At 34.1% G+C, this 16166-nt stretch overlaps 1 protein-coding gene across 2 annotated transcripts; it reads right to left on the bottom strand.

Annotated features, from left to right (window-relative positions):
• Positions 1-6797: 6797 nt before the first annotated feature.
• Positions 6798-13844, bottom strand: LOC149771200 (uncharacterized). 2 transcript variants are annotated; one of them, XM_089948741.1, is made up of 4 exons: positions 11830-13844; positions 10996-11451; positions 9134-9271; positions 6798-7663 (listed from the first exon to the last, which is right to left on the bottom strand). In XM_089948741.1, exons 1-4 carry the CDS (start codon positions 11831-11833, stop codon positions 7521-7523), a joined length of 741 nt encoding a protein of 246 aa, XP_089804867.1. In that variant the 5' UTR covers positions 11834-13844; the 3' UTR covers positions 6798-7520. The 2 variants fall into 2 exon arrangements, with proteins under 2 accessions (XP_089804867.1, XP_089804866.1); XM_089948740.1 differs by having other exon boundaries at positions 10996-13844.
• Positions 13845-16166: the final 2322 nt, after the last annotated feature.

The raw sequence follows: 16166 nt of genomic DNA, 5'->3' as shown, positions 1-16166 counted from the left end.
GGGAGTGCCTAAATTGCTTTATAATTCACGTTCTTTAATTTATAAGGTAATTTACCTTAAAAAACTATGATTAAAATTCTTGCTCATTACATAATTAATTATTCATTATTGCACTCATTCAAAACTTCATTTCGGTTTAGCAAACTGAAAGTATCTCAGTTGCGCTATGCGACATTTTATTTGCTTATGCATTATTCTTTAAATTAAAATTGTGTATTATCATTCAATATGTAGGCCCGTTTTTTACCTCTCAATGTTGTTGGCTTGTATTGACTTCTATCATTTGCACGAATTAAAAGGAAAAATCTTTCGAGAAATTTGTTTAGGTCAGGTGCCGGCATTTCATGTATATGGCGTGTCGCATTGTTTTTCTCCAGATATTCTTCTAGTAGTTTTATGTGTCCCAATCTTGCATGTTTGGTACTCACATTTTCATGCTCGAAAACAAATATGAGACAAAACAATTGTCCACTTTTGTAAATCTGCTCTCTTTGACCATTTCAGTTTTTTTCCACACCTGATTTTGTTATTGTCTCCGACGAAATGTGGTTGGGTTTCAGAGATACGTGTATTTCATTTATTTCCCAGTCATCAAAAGAAAGGATAGATATTTTGCCTCATGCTTTGGTGAATTTTCAGAAATTATTAGTTCATGTTTATCATAATTTGTGAAACTTTCATCGGCAAAAAGAGTACGTTATACATGGAATAGGTACCCAGTGGGTGGTAAACATTTACGATTTTTGCTCAAGATGTTTATTATCTTGTAGTCCGTTTTCTTTTCGCCTTATCCTTATCGTTTTCTTTGTAAATGTTCTTCTTGGCAGTTATTTTGTTTCTCTCCAAAACCTATTTTGTTAAATTTCCCAAAGTGTAGGCGTTTATTTGATTGGAAAACAACTTCATCAGCCAATCAGAAGACAAATACGGTTGCGTCCCATGATAAAGTAGTCCGAAGCCTGTTGACACCACAACTGAGATGATTGGTCTGTGATGACCAGACTGAGATAAGAAAAGTAATGTTAGCAAAACTGGACGATTTATCTGTCGCATATGTGAGAACATAAATTCAGCGATACTTTTCAGGACCATGTCATGTGCAATGTCTTGTGGCTCAGTCTTCCAAATGGTGATCTTAACCCACGTGAACGCTGTAAGTTTCTTCTCGTCATTTTATACCTCTGTCCTCGATGTAATTATTGTTTGTCCAATAGTAAATTATTTTCTTGATGAAGGTCAAGCGAATTTGATAAAGCAAATGTCAAACTTTTAAAGATGAAACAGTCTACAAAGTAACACTGTCATACAATCTAACTATGTGAAAGACATGGAAAACATGAACCAGCTCGATCTATTATCTGATCTGCAGCCGTTTAAAATAAAGAGCCATAAATGGGACAAAATGGCTAACCAGTAATTTAATACTGCTCACATAGGAAGCGTCGTTGATCTCGAACGTTTTTTATCGTAGAGATATTTATGGATCTCTGAAAATATTTTAGGACTTTTACCCCAATGAGGAACATTCTTGTCAAGATCAAACAGCAGGTAAGCTGGTTTTGGTTCGATCTCTGACAACCTATGAAATTCTTTTTCACTGTAAAATGTGTCTATTTCCTGATCACGAAGATTTTGTCCGAATCGCTAATAGAGAGCATTTACTTGTTTATTTCCTGTATGCAGTTTGGATGAATCCTATCAGACGTTCCTTCGTCTTTCCTTTGTGGATCCATTTGCATTGATTCTGTCAAATTAAATGTATTAATATTATAATGTTTCTAATTAATTTCAGCATAGGGATGGCCTCTCGGTATTTTATTTTGCTGTTTGATTGGGGTGGAGTGGTCCCCAGGACAAAAATTATTTCCCGGTCGCGGTTTAGGTTCTCTTTAGACCTGGATAGCGTGCAAATTGCCGCTGGCCCGCCAATCCTTATGACAGCAAATTTCACAGCGAACTGATGAAAAGATGAGTAGCCAGTCCGTCTGACCAGCTGGATGTTTAGGAATGTCGAGTAAATTTAATCTACGAATTTTATATTTTGTATGCTGTTAATAGAAATATTAAAAACCAAGAGAAAAATGAAAAATTATGAATCGCTTCTTATGAACACTATTGAATCTGTGTGATATGAAAATAAAAATAACTTGCGTGTAATCTGCGTAGGCTAGATTCTTGTAATTCAAAATAAAGAATGTTCTGCGTTTTTTCCATGTCTGATGCCACGCTTCCTACTTCCGATTCCGAACGTCGACAAGTGGAGTTTTGTGGATACCTCGAAGCCATAAAGGTCTATCAACCAAAGAGAATCAGGATAAAATAACCATTTGAAACGAATACGACATTATCAAGCGAAACCAATAATTGGATTACAGAATTCATTCAGAATATTGAAACAGGATGGATGCTAAGACCATGTCATTGCTTACATGTTATGCTTTGTTCAGCACAACATTGAGAATGAAATCCGAGACTGTAGCGCATGATTTGAACAACACGTGTGTCGACATACAGTGCTCCACTATTCGCGGTATGTCCTGAACAATAGTGTGCCTGTGTACATGTCGCCACTAGAGGTTTTGGAAGAGATCATTTGTGATACAGGACAAAGCAGTTATGAGAGCCGTTGTGTACTACATGCAAACAGTATAGTCTACTCATTAGACATACCATACATTAAGTAAATATGTAAATTATTATAAGGAACTCGAGGTGATGCAGACGATGTTTTAATTAAGTAAATTTCTGAACATTTCAAGACGATGAGGTGAACATTCACTGAGTTACAAAAGCGGATATAATTCACGATGCTGGTCTATAAACTATTTAGCTGCATTCTGCTGATGCGAATGCATTAGATCCAAATTCAGTTCCATCCATCCACATCTGGAACTCATCTTTCCGCGAACCTAATATCACATGTTGGATACCACTGACGCATCTTTGGAGCTTCGTCCAATTCTGTTACTGTCACTGGTGAAAGTCAGTGGTTGTGGATCCAGTTTAAGTCAGACCAATTCTGATTGTTTATTACTGGTGAAAGTATGATAACCAGCTTCTAGCAGAGTTGGGTATAGATCTCGATCAACTAGATAGTGAGCATCATTGTCCTGGTCAGTAAATAGTGGCCATATATGCTGAATATAACGAAATTTAATAAAGTTGACATATGATATAAATATTGTATTATGTGTTTCACTTTGTCTTCCATGTCTTATTATATAAATAACCATATTAAGGGAAGATAGTCATGTGTACGTGACGTTACCATTGACTACATTTTGTATTCCTGTATGATGAAATGTAGGACCAGTTGGTTATGGACAGTACCATTAGTATTTACAGGTTATTGGTCCTTAGGGCTTGCAGGATCTTTTTGCCAAGTTTCACACTCTACCTGGATGTAGGCTACCCACAAACAGATCCTTAACTCAAGTCAACTTCCCTCCGATATGACGTCGGGTTCCTCCCAAACACCAACCACAACAATGCGGGAGATTGTAACCATCGACCGATATGTTCTAATGGAAGAGGAATCAGAACCAGATAACGATCCCAACCTTAATACGAACCTGAATACGACCCAGTAGTAGAGAAGGAGGAAAAAGAGGAATGGGAAGAGGAAAGTGAGCCCAGTTAGAAAGAGAAAAACCTAAATGGGTCTGGAGGATAAGAGGAAAGCCACTCTCTTTGTAAATGCCATAAAGTATATTGCCAGGCAGTTACTGAGAACACGTGAACGAAACTTATCACAGTGGCAATTTGTAATACACATAATGTGAACTAAATATTGGGACTCATACATTCAATACTCAAATAAGGCTTAATAATAAAAGCCTAACATCTTATGTAGATGCATGACTTGCATCAATTTTCCGGAAGTAAACATTGCGAAAGACCGAGACAGAGCCAAGAAATAAGTTCTGCAGCATTAAAACAGCGCATGTTAGAGCTACATCGGGGGTATTATGCTTGCCACAAAATATGCACTTTAAAGACACAAACTGTCGCTAATTGCCTAAACTGATTGGAAATAAGAGAGACGAATTTAAACTCTGGCATTTTTGGCACAATTGCCCTTAAGATCTCCAAAAAATGGAACAATGCAATTAATGCCTGACAGTTGGAATACTTGAGTTCTTTACTACATGAACGTTTAGTACCGATATTTGAATCTATCTAGATGTTACAACTCCTAAGAACTTGATTAATTCAGCCATCGCATTCCACAAACAAGGACTGCCCAATCATAGATAAATGGGCGGAAATTTTATATCTTATAGAGTGGCATAAACAATGGGTACTGTCTCTACCCTGGGTGTTTATTCTGACCCCCGACATCCGTTATAGGCGGAAACTGTTAGGCCCTGAAAAGATCGAAATTAGCAAACTGCTGTACAAACGTACTTGAGATCACAAAATTGAATGGCTAGTGTAAACAAACACGATTGGTTAAATTTATATTGGATGAACATAGCACAACAACAACCAGTTGCATAGTAGGAACATTAACTAATGAATATTTGAATCGAATGTGACTCGCGCATGTTTAGCGTTAGATGAGGGACCGCCCAGCCCAACATAGGAGTCTAGGAATAAATTAGAAACAAATTAAATATGTGAAGTCTGTACGAAAGGTGAAAGCCTCAAAACGGTTCTTTCCGGGAGCAAGTGCTTTATGTGGCTTGCTTTGGGTGCATGCTCATAATAGCGGTCAATCGCAAAATGTGAGCAGTACGCAAAGGCGTAAAATTTGAACAAGTCGTGAGTACCGAAAGTCGATAGACTACTTTAATTCAAACAACGATCGCAAAATGGTTAAGATTTCGGGGCTCTATGTTTGGATTGAACTGTTCCTCTACGCTTTTTGTGACGTCCTCGACTCCAGAACGAGTTTGATTAACTGCCTCAAGTCGATTTCTTTTGGTAGTTGTTAAAGTTTTTTTTTTTTGTTTTGCCGCGGTTGCAACAATCGATTGTCTGGTTAATTTGAAAAGTGGGTCATACGCTAGTTTGAAACCCGCAGCAAGATCTTTCACCTTCTACCGTCCCTGCAACTGTTCTTTCACTGCGTCTGTGCATGACTCCAACGGGGCTGTTGTCGTATCGGACATTTCTGATTTACCCACAAAACTAATTATCAAACACACATACGCCAAGGAGCAACACCTTAGTTTTTGTTATTAAACACCGCGGGCGCACACACACACTTACATTCACACACACAGGACGGGGAACATCTCGGCCGGTCAACCATTTCTTAATGGGTCTTTCGAGTGAAAGGTTTGAGGTTTGTGTATACACCCGAGAAAAACACACGAAGAAACAGCCGGATTTTATTGATGTCGTTAAGCGGCTTCGTGTTTCTTTTACCGGATTTCTTTGCCACTTTGGGGCGCAAGACCCTCCGCTACTAGAAATATTAATTTTGCTTACGTAGATTTGCTGGTCGTTAAAAGTTTCATAATGCATGCTTTTTCAAAATTTACTACATTCCTCGGGTGATCTTTAATTTATGTTTTCAAAACTTAAAAAGCACGACTAAAACAAGTTTATAGCTATTTGAAACTCGATTAATACCGTGACCTTATTTTCTGCCCCTTGATACCATCAGCATAAACGCTGTGCATACCATATATCCTATGCTGGCAACCTATTTTTTAATGTAGCCACAGATGTGGCGAATGAGAAGTGAAATTCGCCACACCATGCAAAAATTGAGTAACCCTTTTCATGGCCAATTCGCCACTTTTGTCGATTGGCCTCGAGGTTTCCCACCCCGGATTTAGATATTTTAAATTTACATAACTATTGGCTTTAAGATTCATAGAAATTTATCTGTGCATATCCATAACTGATTAAGTGAAGCAAAAAGACATGTCCTTTATAAATACAACATCGTGATGAACATTTCCACGGACTAAAGAAAAACTTTAATTGAAATATCCAGTGCAGATTTAGACAGACCCATTATTTTGAAATTCATCAGGAGACGGGAGAAGATGTGAGCGCTATATAAAAGGAAGACACTGAAAGGTTAACCGTATTAAATTAAAGAAGACATTGCCAAAGGAATTAGTGTATTTGTGTATGAGCTGTCCTAACAGCCATGCATTGATTCAGTCTGGTTCAACTTCAACAAAGATTTTGCAAAAATCTACCAACAGGACAAGGTACAGGATCCAAGGTTTTGATAATTTTGACAAGTTGAGACAAGAAATAATGAACACAACGAAATAGAAAATGGTACCTTGATTACTCTTATTACCGTCCATTGCCTCTGCTCATTTAAGCGTGATCTAACGTTTGCTATATTAAAATTACTTGACATGTTGAAATGAATGCTTCTCTTAGGAAGTAAGTAAACAAAAATGTAATTGAGTACGGTTCTATTTACTTAATCAATTCTGGTACACTGCTGGATATGGATTTGCCAAAATTAAGCTCAGTTTACATATTCACTTGAGACCAAGTAGTTTCCTTACTGTTGATTCAAGAATGATAATGATAATTAAAAATAGGCAACCATATATTTGGTAATGCATTTTCATAGAACTACTCAGCGGATGATTAGCGTTAAAAAAAAAAGATTTCGGGTTTTCGCTTCAGTAGGAAAAGAGCTCCGAATGTTCATAGCTGTAAGTTAAAACACATAAGCACCAACACTATAGCTATTATGAAAACACATAAGTACCACGACTATAGCTATTATGAAAACATATAAGTACCAACACTACAACTATTATGAAAACATATTATGATAAATTATTTATAATAACAAGAAACTCGACATTGCAATGGTTTCGAGTTCCTTTAATCCACATAATTTTAACAACGAATTCATTTTTATATAGCATAAAATTGTCTGATACCAATAAATGTTCTTTGTGTAAAAACAAATTCTCAGAAACAATACTGCGCTGTTTTGGTAATGTAACATGATAAACAGGCCGAGGATTGGGAATAAAGTGAACAAAGATATTGTGTCAGTTGCAAAAACTGTAATAGTGGAAGATACAAGTGCAGATAGAAGATATGAGCAGCCTTTTAAATATTGTTTTCTTCTGGCCAAATACTACATCCATAGATGTAAATGGAGAATGGGTGTGCATAGAAGAACGAAAGAGTTCACTGTAATGCTATCTCAGTGTTACATGTGGTAGTAAAAATATGCACGCGTCATGAATGTGTCTTTGTATGCATTGCAAACATGTGCAGACATTGCGAATAGCTAAATTTATTTTCTTTCAATTTTTTGAATTGTATGTCATATCATACATAGAAGGTATTTAAGTACATTCCATTCTAAATCTGAAGTGACTAAAAATTTCAAGAATTCTGACAAATTATTTTTATTTAACATAATTAGATATGTAAGTATAGTGCATCGATAGATTGGACAAACAAAGGAAATTTGTCTATTTCGTATCTATTTCTTTTATCTTTAGACCCTAATTCAGTACCAAAATATTGGCTTCGATACTCAGAGTTATTCTTTAAAATTAATTGGATTATTTGCATTAATCGATATAAAATAGATAGTCGAATGGAGTAGTAAATTTCCTAGTCTTAGCGTTGACATCGTCTGTGGTAGAAACTAGGAACGTTTCTGCGTCAGCAGTTATCTCCGTTCTGCCTGTTGGTGTCTTCCTGTTTTCTTTTGCTAAGGGTGGAATACGAAACGAAATAAGCAATACCATAAAACGTAAAATAAGAAATATCCAGTGTTTATGAAAAACAGGGCATTTATTGTCAGTTGTTATATGCTGTAGGTGTAATACATAGTAAATTAGTCTCCTTCCGAACTTTGGTAGCAGCATTGTTTGCTTACATGAGATATCTACTTTTTCTTTTCGGAAGCACACTTTTTTATTTTACCACATCATATTTGCTCGTTTTTTTATCACTTCTTTTACCTTACTTCTGTGGAGAAGGGCTTATTTATTGCTGCGAGAATTTGTAGAGGTTTTAAACAAAGCAACAGAAGCGAGCTAAAAATATTAAGTTTGTAACATTCCAAAAATAATCTATTTTCCTATAATACAAAGTGTAAATTTAAAATTCACTTACATTATACTGAATTAAATCCCAAATAGTCCTGAAAGTTATGTTGCAATTCCAATAGTATAGAGTATTCCGAATGTATTACAGCGAACGTCTGAATAATTGCAAGCCTGAAACTCCTGACTTACCAAAAGCCAGGAATGTGGCAAAGTTCTAACAGTTTTGATGCGTCACAATGCTATAATCCAAACTATCACTGAGTGGATTCCAGCTTATCCCAAAATAATGATGTAGTCCCAAAAGTATTGAGTATTTTGTAATTACGATGAATTATTTAAAAAAGTAAATCCCTCAAATATTAACTGAAACTCAACTTGACTATTTTAGACTAAAACTGATGTTAAGATATGGAATGAGTAATTGTGAAGAAAGCAACATTTATATAAGACACAATAACAGAACCAGCATGAGGATCATTTTTCCATACAATTCCTAAATAACTTGCTTCCATGACATTCTTATTTTCTAAACAAACCTAGATCTTGACCTCAACATCTATCAACATGTTAACATCTAATGTAATAACGACCTGATAACATATTAAAAAAATCATACACAAGAATTAGCTACCTAATATGTTATTGATTAAAACATGACATTAATCAGGTAGGCCCAACTCATACCCTCAGTTATTTACAAAGGTCAATTATATAATACAAAAATATATAGATATCATATAATCATGGAAAAAGCCAACGCACAATGCAAATTAAATATACATAACAAAATCCCTACCCATTTATGCATAAGTTAGCTAATTAAATATGTTTTAATTAACCTGTTGTGACTTTTGATATAAAAAATCTGAACAAATATCAAACTGAATATAATTAATAATTTTCGTTAAAAAAATACTATATAAAGATTAGGAGAAACTAAATGCTGATTTATTCGATCTGTTTTTCATTTAAATATGTGATATTTGGATATTATCTTACTTCATCACGCATTGTATAATTCCACAATAAGTCCATTTAGCCTTTCTTTTGGATATTATGAAGGATAGGTAAAAAAAATTATGCCACGGATTATAAACATATAATAAGTATTACAGAGACATTTTATTTACCTTTCTCTCTAGCTTTCAGCTCTTTCAGTTCATCTTGAGGCTCCTTCAGTTCATTTTTATTTTCTTTCAGTTCATCTTGCAGCTCTTTCAGTTCCTCACTTTGGATTTTATTCGCCTGCATTAGCGTTGTTCTTAAATCTAAAATAAGTATCAAATTCAATGTAATTAATGATTTTTCTCTAAACACGTACGCTTTACATTGATTCGTAAAAATTACATCTGCATCTTCAACGGATATATTCAAGCTATTTTTAAATTTGAATACAATAGAACCTCTTTAATCCGGACATATTCTGTCCCAATTAATGAGTTTTCCGGATAATTGAATCATTCACATTTTAATTTTACTCTGTCATCATACTGTATACACAGTAGATTTACATGTATTTAATGCCTTTCTATGTAGTTTATATTCAATAATGGCTGGAAGAAATTGATGAATACATCTACTGACTTTTGTTTATTTCACTATATTTCAGCATGCACTAAACCGACGTGATTGAGATCCACATTAGGTCTGCTGAGTCGGCAGGTAAGGACAACCATTTTTCCTTGTTCTTTTTATGATGACTTAACAAAGTCTGAGGACGATACAGATACAATATGCCGGCAGATATTATGAATGTTAGCTTTATGTTATGTTATTTGTGCTGGCAAATATTTTTTTATGCTGACCGATATTTCTGCTTGTCTATGCTTACTTGTTTGTGTCGCCAAAATAATGTAAACTGTACAATGATACAAAATGATACAAAATGATATCTCCCAGTTAAATGAGTTATGGTAAACTAACAAACTGTAGTCATCTTTATCAGTCGTATTTTGCAACTGTTATACATGCTGATGAGCCAATAATGGACGTAGCCTTTTATTCTGAAATGACGTCATATACTGTCCAAATCTTAAATCAATCATCTTTATTTGTGCAGGCATCAGCAAACTGTGATTGTTACATACAGTTACTAAATAGCAACGAGACTTAATACCATACTTGATTTATTGAACTTATGTTATGTCAAAAGTTTGGACGATTTGATCTCAGTGTCTTTATTTCATTCTTAACACACCCATTGGCGAGTAGTAAAAAAACTCAGACGATGTTCATAGAATCACTGGTTACAATACGGTTACGCTACTTGTAATTTCTCCACACAGATGATCACGTGATTAATTTATAACATTAACTTGCCACTAAATTTTTACCAATCAGAGGTTGATACCCTCCAAAAGGTTTGGGTTGGTGAATCTGTGTCATCCGACTGATTGTATTTTCATATAAACATTTCTTATCTTTGAACGGATTTTCTCCCGGATTATCGAGGCAAGGAAATATTGCAAAATTATTTTTTTAAAGTTTAGAAAAATGTAAAGAAGTGATATAATATAATGTGCTTTTATTTAGCGGTCTTGCTGGTTTTCAATTCTTTCAGTTTATCTTGAAGGTCCTTTAACTGCAGACTGTGAATTTTATTTTCTTTCAGTTTATATTGCAGCTACTTCATTCCCTGGCTGTGGTCTTTATTCGCATGCATCACTGTTCTCTTAAATCGAAAATAAGCATCAAAAATTCAATGTAATTTCTAATTTTTCGCTAAACATATACGTTTTCCAATGATTCGGAGAAGTATCACTATTTTCTGGAAACCAAAGGCGGATATATTCGATTTATTTTTAAAATTAGGCAGTTTATTTCTTGAGATTAATTTGCTTTATTACGCAGTTAAGATTTCAACGACGTGGCCATGTTGTTTAGTGTTTCTTTATCGGGTGGTGGAGGGTGTGCATTATATGAAGTTAAGATACCAAAAAGTGTGCTAAGGAGTATAAAAATTTAACTAAGTATTATATAGTATTTTCATTACCTCTGTCGCTAGCTTTCGATTCTTTCAGTTCATCTTGCAGCTCCTTCAACTGCTGACTCTGGTTCTTAATATTCCCCGCTAGTGATGTCAAGACTTCGATTGCACTCTTCAATTCCTGCTTCAGGTTATGATTTTCCTGATTTAGGTTTCGAAGTCCCGTCATCGATTCAATTCGAATGTTTTTTTCCTTTAGAAAACCTATCTCTAAAGCTCGAATCCGATCTAGGTTTATTGGGGATATTTCCAAGATGTAGTTCCAAATCGGTTCGGCTTTTTTATATGTTCCACTATATCGAGACATGGTTTCGTTCAACTTCAAAATCAACTGACGATCCTTGCGCATTTTTCGTTTGATTTTTATCATGCCGGAATTGAGGTCCAAAATTTCCTTCTGTACCTCACTAAGAATAGGGTTGGTTTCCTCCGCAGGCAAACATTTCACTGATGCAAGTGAAGCTATAACGATGACACAGGCAAAACTCGTTAAAAAGTTCATTATTTGAGTTAAGTTCGCAATACGGTAAAATTAAAAGAAATACGATGCGAAGTATAACTCATTCATACATGCGAGTGTAAAAACGATTGACATCTATTTTTGAATGAATAAGTTTCCAGAGTCTAATCTAACTTTAAATGGACCTTCACCTTGGAATATACTTTATTTCACTTTTCATTCTACGTGTCCTAATTATTATTGTGTCCCTCAAAACTGTAAAGTGGGAGCGTCCTTAATTGTCCAGTTAGATGGCTGTATTAAGACGACGTAAATCTAATTCGACAAGGTCAAGTATGTAAATTGTTTTAGATTTCTGACAAAATACTCAACCAAGTTACACATTACAAATAAAGACCTTGACACAAAGACTTTTGAGCACACACTATAGGGATCATATATACTTTACTGCTATCAACGTTGGCTGAATCTCATAGGGGTCGTTGAAGCCAGAGCCTGAAATGTTTAGAGATAAAAGTGTGTAAAAGCATACTATTATGCACATTTGATTTAATTTATATTTCATTTCATTTAATTGTTTGTTCTTTAGTTTTAATTTTTTTTTGATTCCATTACTTGCTATTGTAATGTAACTTTATTTACTGTAATAGTTCAGTTCTGACTGATTTTGTCATCTTTGACGCAAACATTATAAAGACATTGTATCTAATGCTGACCTGGTTCCTTAACTTGATTCAGAAATCAGTGACAGTTGTAGTAAACAACTTTTTAAAAACATTTTTATAATCTTTCTCAGAGTAAGATTCATCGAGGCCATATTTGGAGTACGTGACAAAAAAGCATGTTATAAATTCTGGTTTTTCAAGAGGATTGACCCACATTCGGGCATCTATTTTGCGTTGTAGCAATACTTATTATTGATGTTTTAAGAAATAATAGTTATTCTTGCCATAACACTTGAGAAGTCAAAGTGTTTTATGTTGTGACTAGTTTTGGGCTACTTATTTTGTTTTCTTCAATTTATTTGGATTTCAAGTATGCTTTTCCTGGAAATACTAGTGCTCTAAATAAATTTTTGGACAAGGACAGTTATCGAAATTTGCACAGAATGCAACAGTGGAATATTTTGTTATGTGATTCAACAAAGAAACGTTGTCACATCAGTACGACTGTTACATATATTTGATTTAATCATTATTTCAATTAAGTTATGCTTGATTTCATTTGATTGTTTGTGGGTTTTGAAATCTTTTTAGTTTCTTTGCATATCAATATAATGTAATTTTGTTTACTACGAATTTTATATTTTTCAGACAATTCAGTTTGACCTGAGTTTCCACTTAGATTACTAATAATAAAAACACATTTCTATTTTTGGCATTCTTCCTGGCCTTGATTGAGGTTCAAGTAAACAACTTTGTATAGGAGTAAAATGATTGGTTCTTATCAAGGACATGCAGGAGCTATGTTACTTTTACATGTAAACATGATCAAGTCTTGATCTGTTTCGCAATATATTTGACAATTAGGCATTTCCGAAATTACGAAATACTTAGTATTAATAGTGATGCTTAGAGAGAGAGAGATCTCAGAGTCCAGGGCTTTTAAACACTTGATGTCAAGTTGTTTTCTACTGTTGTGACCAGAAACGAACGTTTGAGTTTTTTGAGTTATTAGTTATTTTTCTTCAAATTATTCGGACTCTCAAAGATTCATTGGTTTCTCTGGAAATATTATTGTATTCATGCAGATTTCTTGAAAAGGGACATTTATTGAAAATTCTGTTTGGATTTCCAAAACCGGAGTATAAATAATTGTGTTTGTACAAAGAATTGTAGACGTCAATACAGTACCGGCTACAGGATAAGTCATCGCCTTCCATCTAATATTCTTCGTCGGGACTCAAACTTGAAATCATTAGAGCATTTCAATAATACAAATGCAAAAACATTATTCGTGGATTATTCTTGATAAATTTTAGATTTGATTCTGGAAATTATAAGTTCTCATATATTTTTCAATTTTACAGTATTTTTCCAGAGAAAAAAATACTTTTTATATATTTAAAAGTTTGCTGTTTTCATTCTTTCTTGTGATACTGTTTATTAGAGAATAAATACGTAACATAAAAACGACGCTGACCACAGCATACGTCATCACCTTCCATTTTGGATTTCATCGGGATTCAAACTCAGTTTCATTAGGACTTTTTCTTACTAGGACTTATATTCTTCATTTCTTGGAATATTCTTGGATTATTTTGGATGATTCGTAGAACCGTAAGTTCATTTTCTCATTTTTACCTTTCTTTCTGGGAAATGAATTATTTGTTATATTTTACAAAGCTTATTGTTTTCACTCTTTTTCTGTTACTTTTGTAAGAGTCTAAACACAAAACGATGCTTTTTATTCCTATCAAAATGATAAATAAAATACATATTCAATTTATTTTAGATGAATTTTTTTTTCTATAGAAGGCGCCTTTCCGGTTAGCTGACTTTACTTTGTCATTATTTGGGGCCGAATGAGCTGCTTCGTCTGATGTAAAACTGATCAGCACCTCGTTGAGGGGCCAATGTGTGTTACATATATTATTATAAAGAACATAGTAAACACAATGTTCTTTAAGATAATAATCATAGTATTTGTCCTTCAGTCACAAAAAGGTAATGTTGTTTATTAAACTGTCAATGATTTTGGACAAGGGCAACTATACAACTTTACATTACACATAGCATATAATGAAATAACTTTTGTTAAAAAACCAAAAATCTAACCATCAATGCATGTTAAATATACATAAATCTTCCCCCATTAAAAAAATATTTATGCAATAAAGCTATCTTTATTTATTTGTTCACCATGCAAGATAAAAATTAACATGCGATCAAGTTTTAAGAATTACACAAAGTAGACATGAATCAATATATTTATATATACGTAAAATTGCATCTGCTATTATACTGTATTTGCCCTAGACGTGCCTGATGTCAAATTTCACCTTAATAATCTTCTATCTTTTTAATCTTGCCAATGAAAGTAAGGATGCTGTGCATGTACACTTTAAATAAATAAGAGTTGTGTGATTGCTAAACACAATAAATTAGAGAATAAGCTAACTAATAATCAGTTCTAGGTACAAAAAAGCAAGTATTAAAGCCAAACATTCCTTCTTGATTGTGAAGCAATTAATCTAGTGAATATTTATTTTTTTAGACAAATAGCACACAGGATAATCTAAACCATTTTTTGTCTTCTTGAATCAATACTTCACCAAACCCAATATCACTTGATTCAACATATATTTTAATTGACAGACTGAAATAAGGAGCTGAAAGAACTGGCGCACTGCTGAGTTTGGCCTTTAACATGTCAAATTTCTCGTGACATCAGCCATACCCAAAATTCGCATCAGCTGCTTATTACTGATAGACACCGTGTAATCAGTGATGGCTTTGACCTTGGTTTCTATATGTATAATTTGACCATGTCCCACGATATGTCCTAACAATGTAACATAAACACGACAAAACTCATAATTGGATACATTATTTGTCAAATTTACATCACGAACCCTATCAAACAACTTCCGCATCGTCTCTAAGTAATCTTTTTAGGTGTCGTTGTAGACCGACGTAAGCATCACAATTATGTAGACTAGATTTAATCATGTTCAGGAAACATTAAAAAGCACATGGCAAACCTTTCATCCCAAACGGTATCACTTTATATTGATAAAAAGTCCATCAGGGTTTATGAATGTAGAAACGTACCTTGCCCTATTAATCAGTGGGAATTGTCAAAATCATCTCACAGCGTCAAATTTAGTGACATGTTACATTTCAAATTTTGCCAATACAGTCCTTGATGTTTGGCGATGAAAACGAATCGATTTTCGTCTCACTCTTAACCTTTCTCTAGTCTCTGCAGATGCGGAAAGTATTACCTGGTTTTGATACCAGTATACATGGTTAACGTCAGCCACCTTTACTTTGTTTTGTGAAATCATTCTCCAGAAAATACTGAATTTCTTTTTACAGACATTCTTGTTTGAGAGGGTTCATCCTGTACTAATGTTGTTTCACAATTGTGGAATCTGATATTTCAATGTCATGGTAGATGTTATTTGTTCGTGTTGGAAAATCTGGAAACAAATGCACATATTCAAGTAATAGCTGTTTTAATTCATTATTTTATTGTTGCTGCAGATGTGAATGTTTCTGGTCCAGATTATTCATAATTTATGAATTCTGAAGATTGGCTGCACAAGAGGCACTACAGTCCGATTGCATTTCATTGCTTAAATCCTCAAGTGTGGGACGGACAGATCTAAATTGATTCACATGGCTATCTCTTTCATCAAATTCCTTTAAATTAGTTGTTTTGTTTTTGCTTCCCATGAATATTAATGATATAATCTAAATCAATTACATTCTTTTCAATTGTGTATTGACCATATCACTTAGCCTGAAGGGGAATTTTAGATAAGGGCAAAAGAGCCAGAACTCAACAACCAGGCTGAAAATTCATATCCTTTATTACTTGTCATACCTTAATTTTATATTTGACTGAGTATAGTACAGATACGTTCCTGGAAATTCACAAGCCTTTGACAACTTGCATTTACAACTTAAAACATAATCGAGAAGATTAGTTTATATATCAGCATTTGAAGAAAGGTTTCTCTTTCAACAACTTTGATTATTTACATACAGTA

Source organism: Sinohyriopsis cumingii, unplaced genomic scaffold (assembly GCF_028554795.1).
Source record: "Sinohyriopsis cumingii isolate HCF-2022 unplaced genomic scaffold, ASM2855479v2 utg002052l, whole genome shotgun sequence".
NCBI classification, from domain to species: Eukaryota; Metazoa; Mollusca; class Bivalvia; order Unionida; family Unionidae; genus Sinohyriopsis; species Sinohyriopsis cumingii.
Note: the sequence above shows the minus strand (reverse complement) of the source record. Positions and strands in the feature narration are given on the sequence as shown.

Bases quoted from the DNA above. Each gene is read 5' to 3' on its own strand.
- LOC149771200 (XM_089948740.1), bottom strand. From the start codon at position 11,491: ATGAACTTTTTAACGAGTTTTGCCTGTGTCATCGTTATAGCTTCACTT. The intron at 9,272-10,995 runs GTAATGAAAATA...TACTTATTTTAG, and splicing joins ATCGAAAGCTAGCGACAGAG to ATTTAAGAACAACGCTAATG. The intron at 7,664-9,133 runs GTAAATAAAATG...TTCCACCCTTAG, and splicing joins GCTGAAAGCTAGAGAGAAAG to CAAAAGAAAACAGGAAGACA.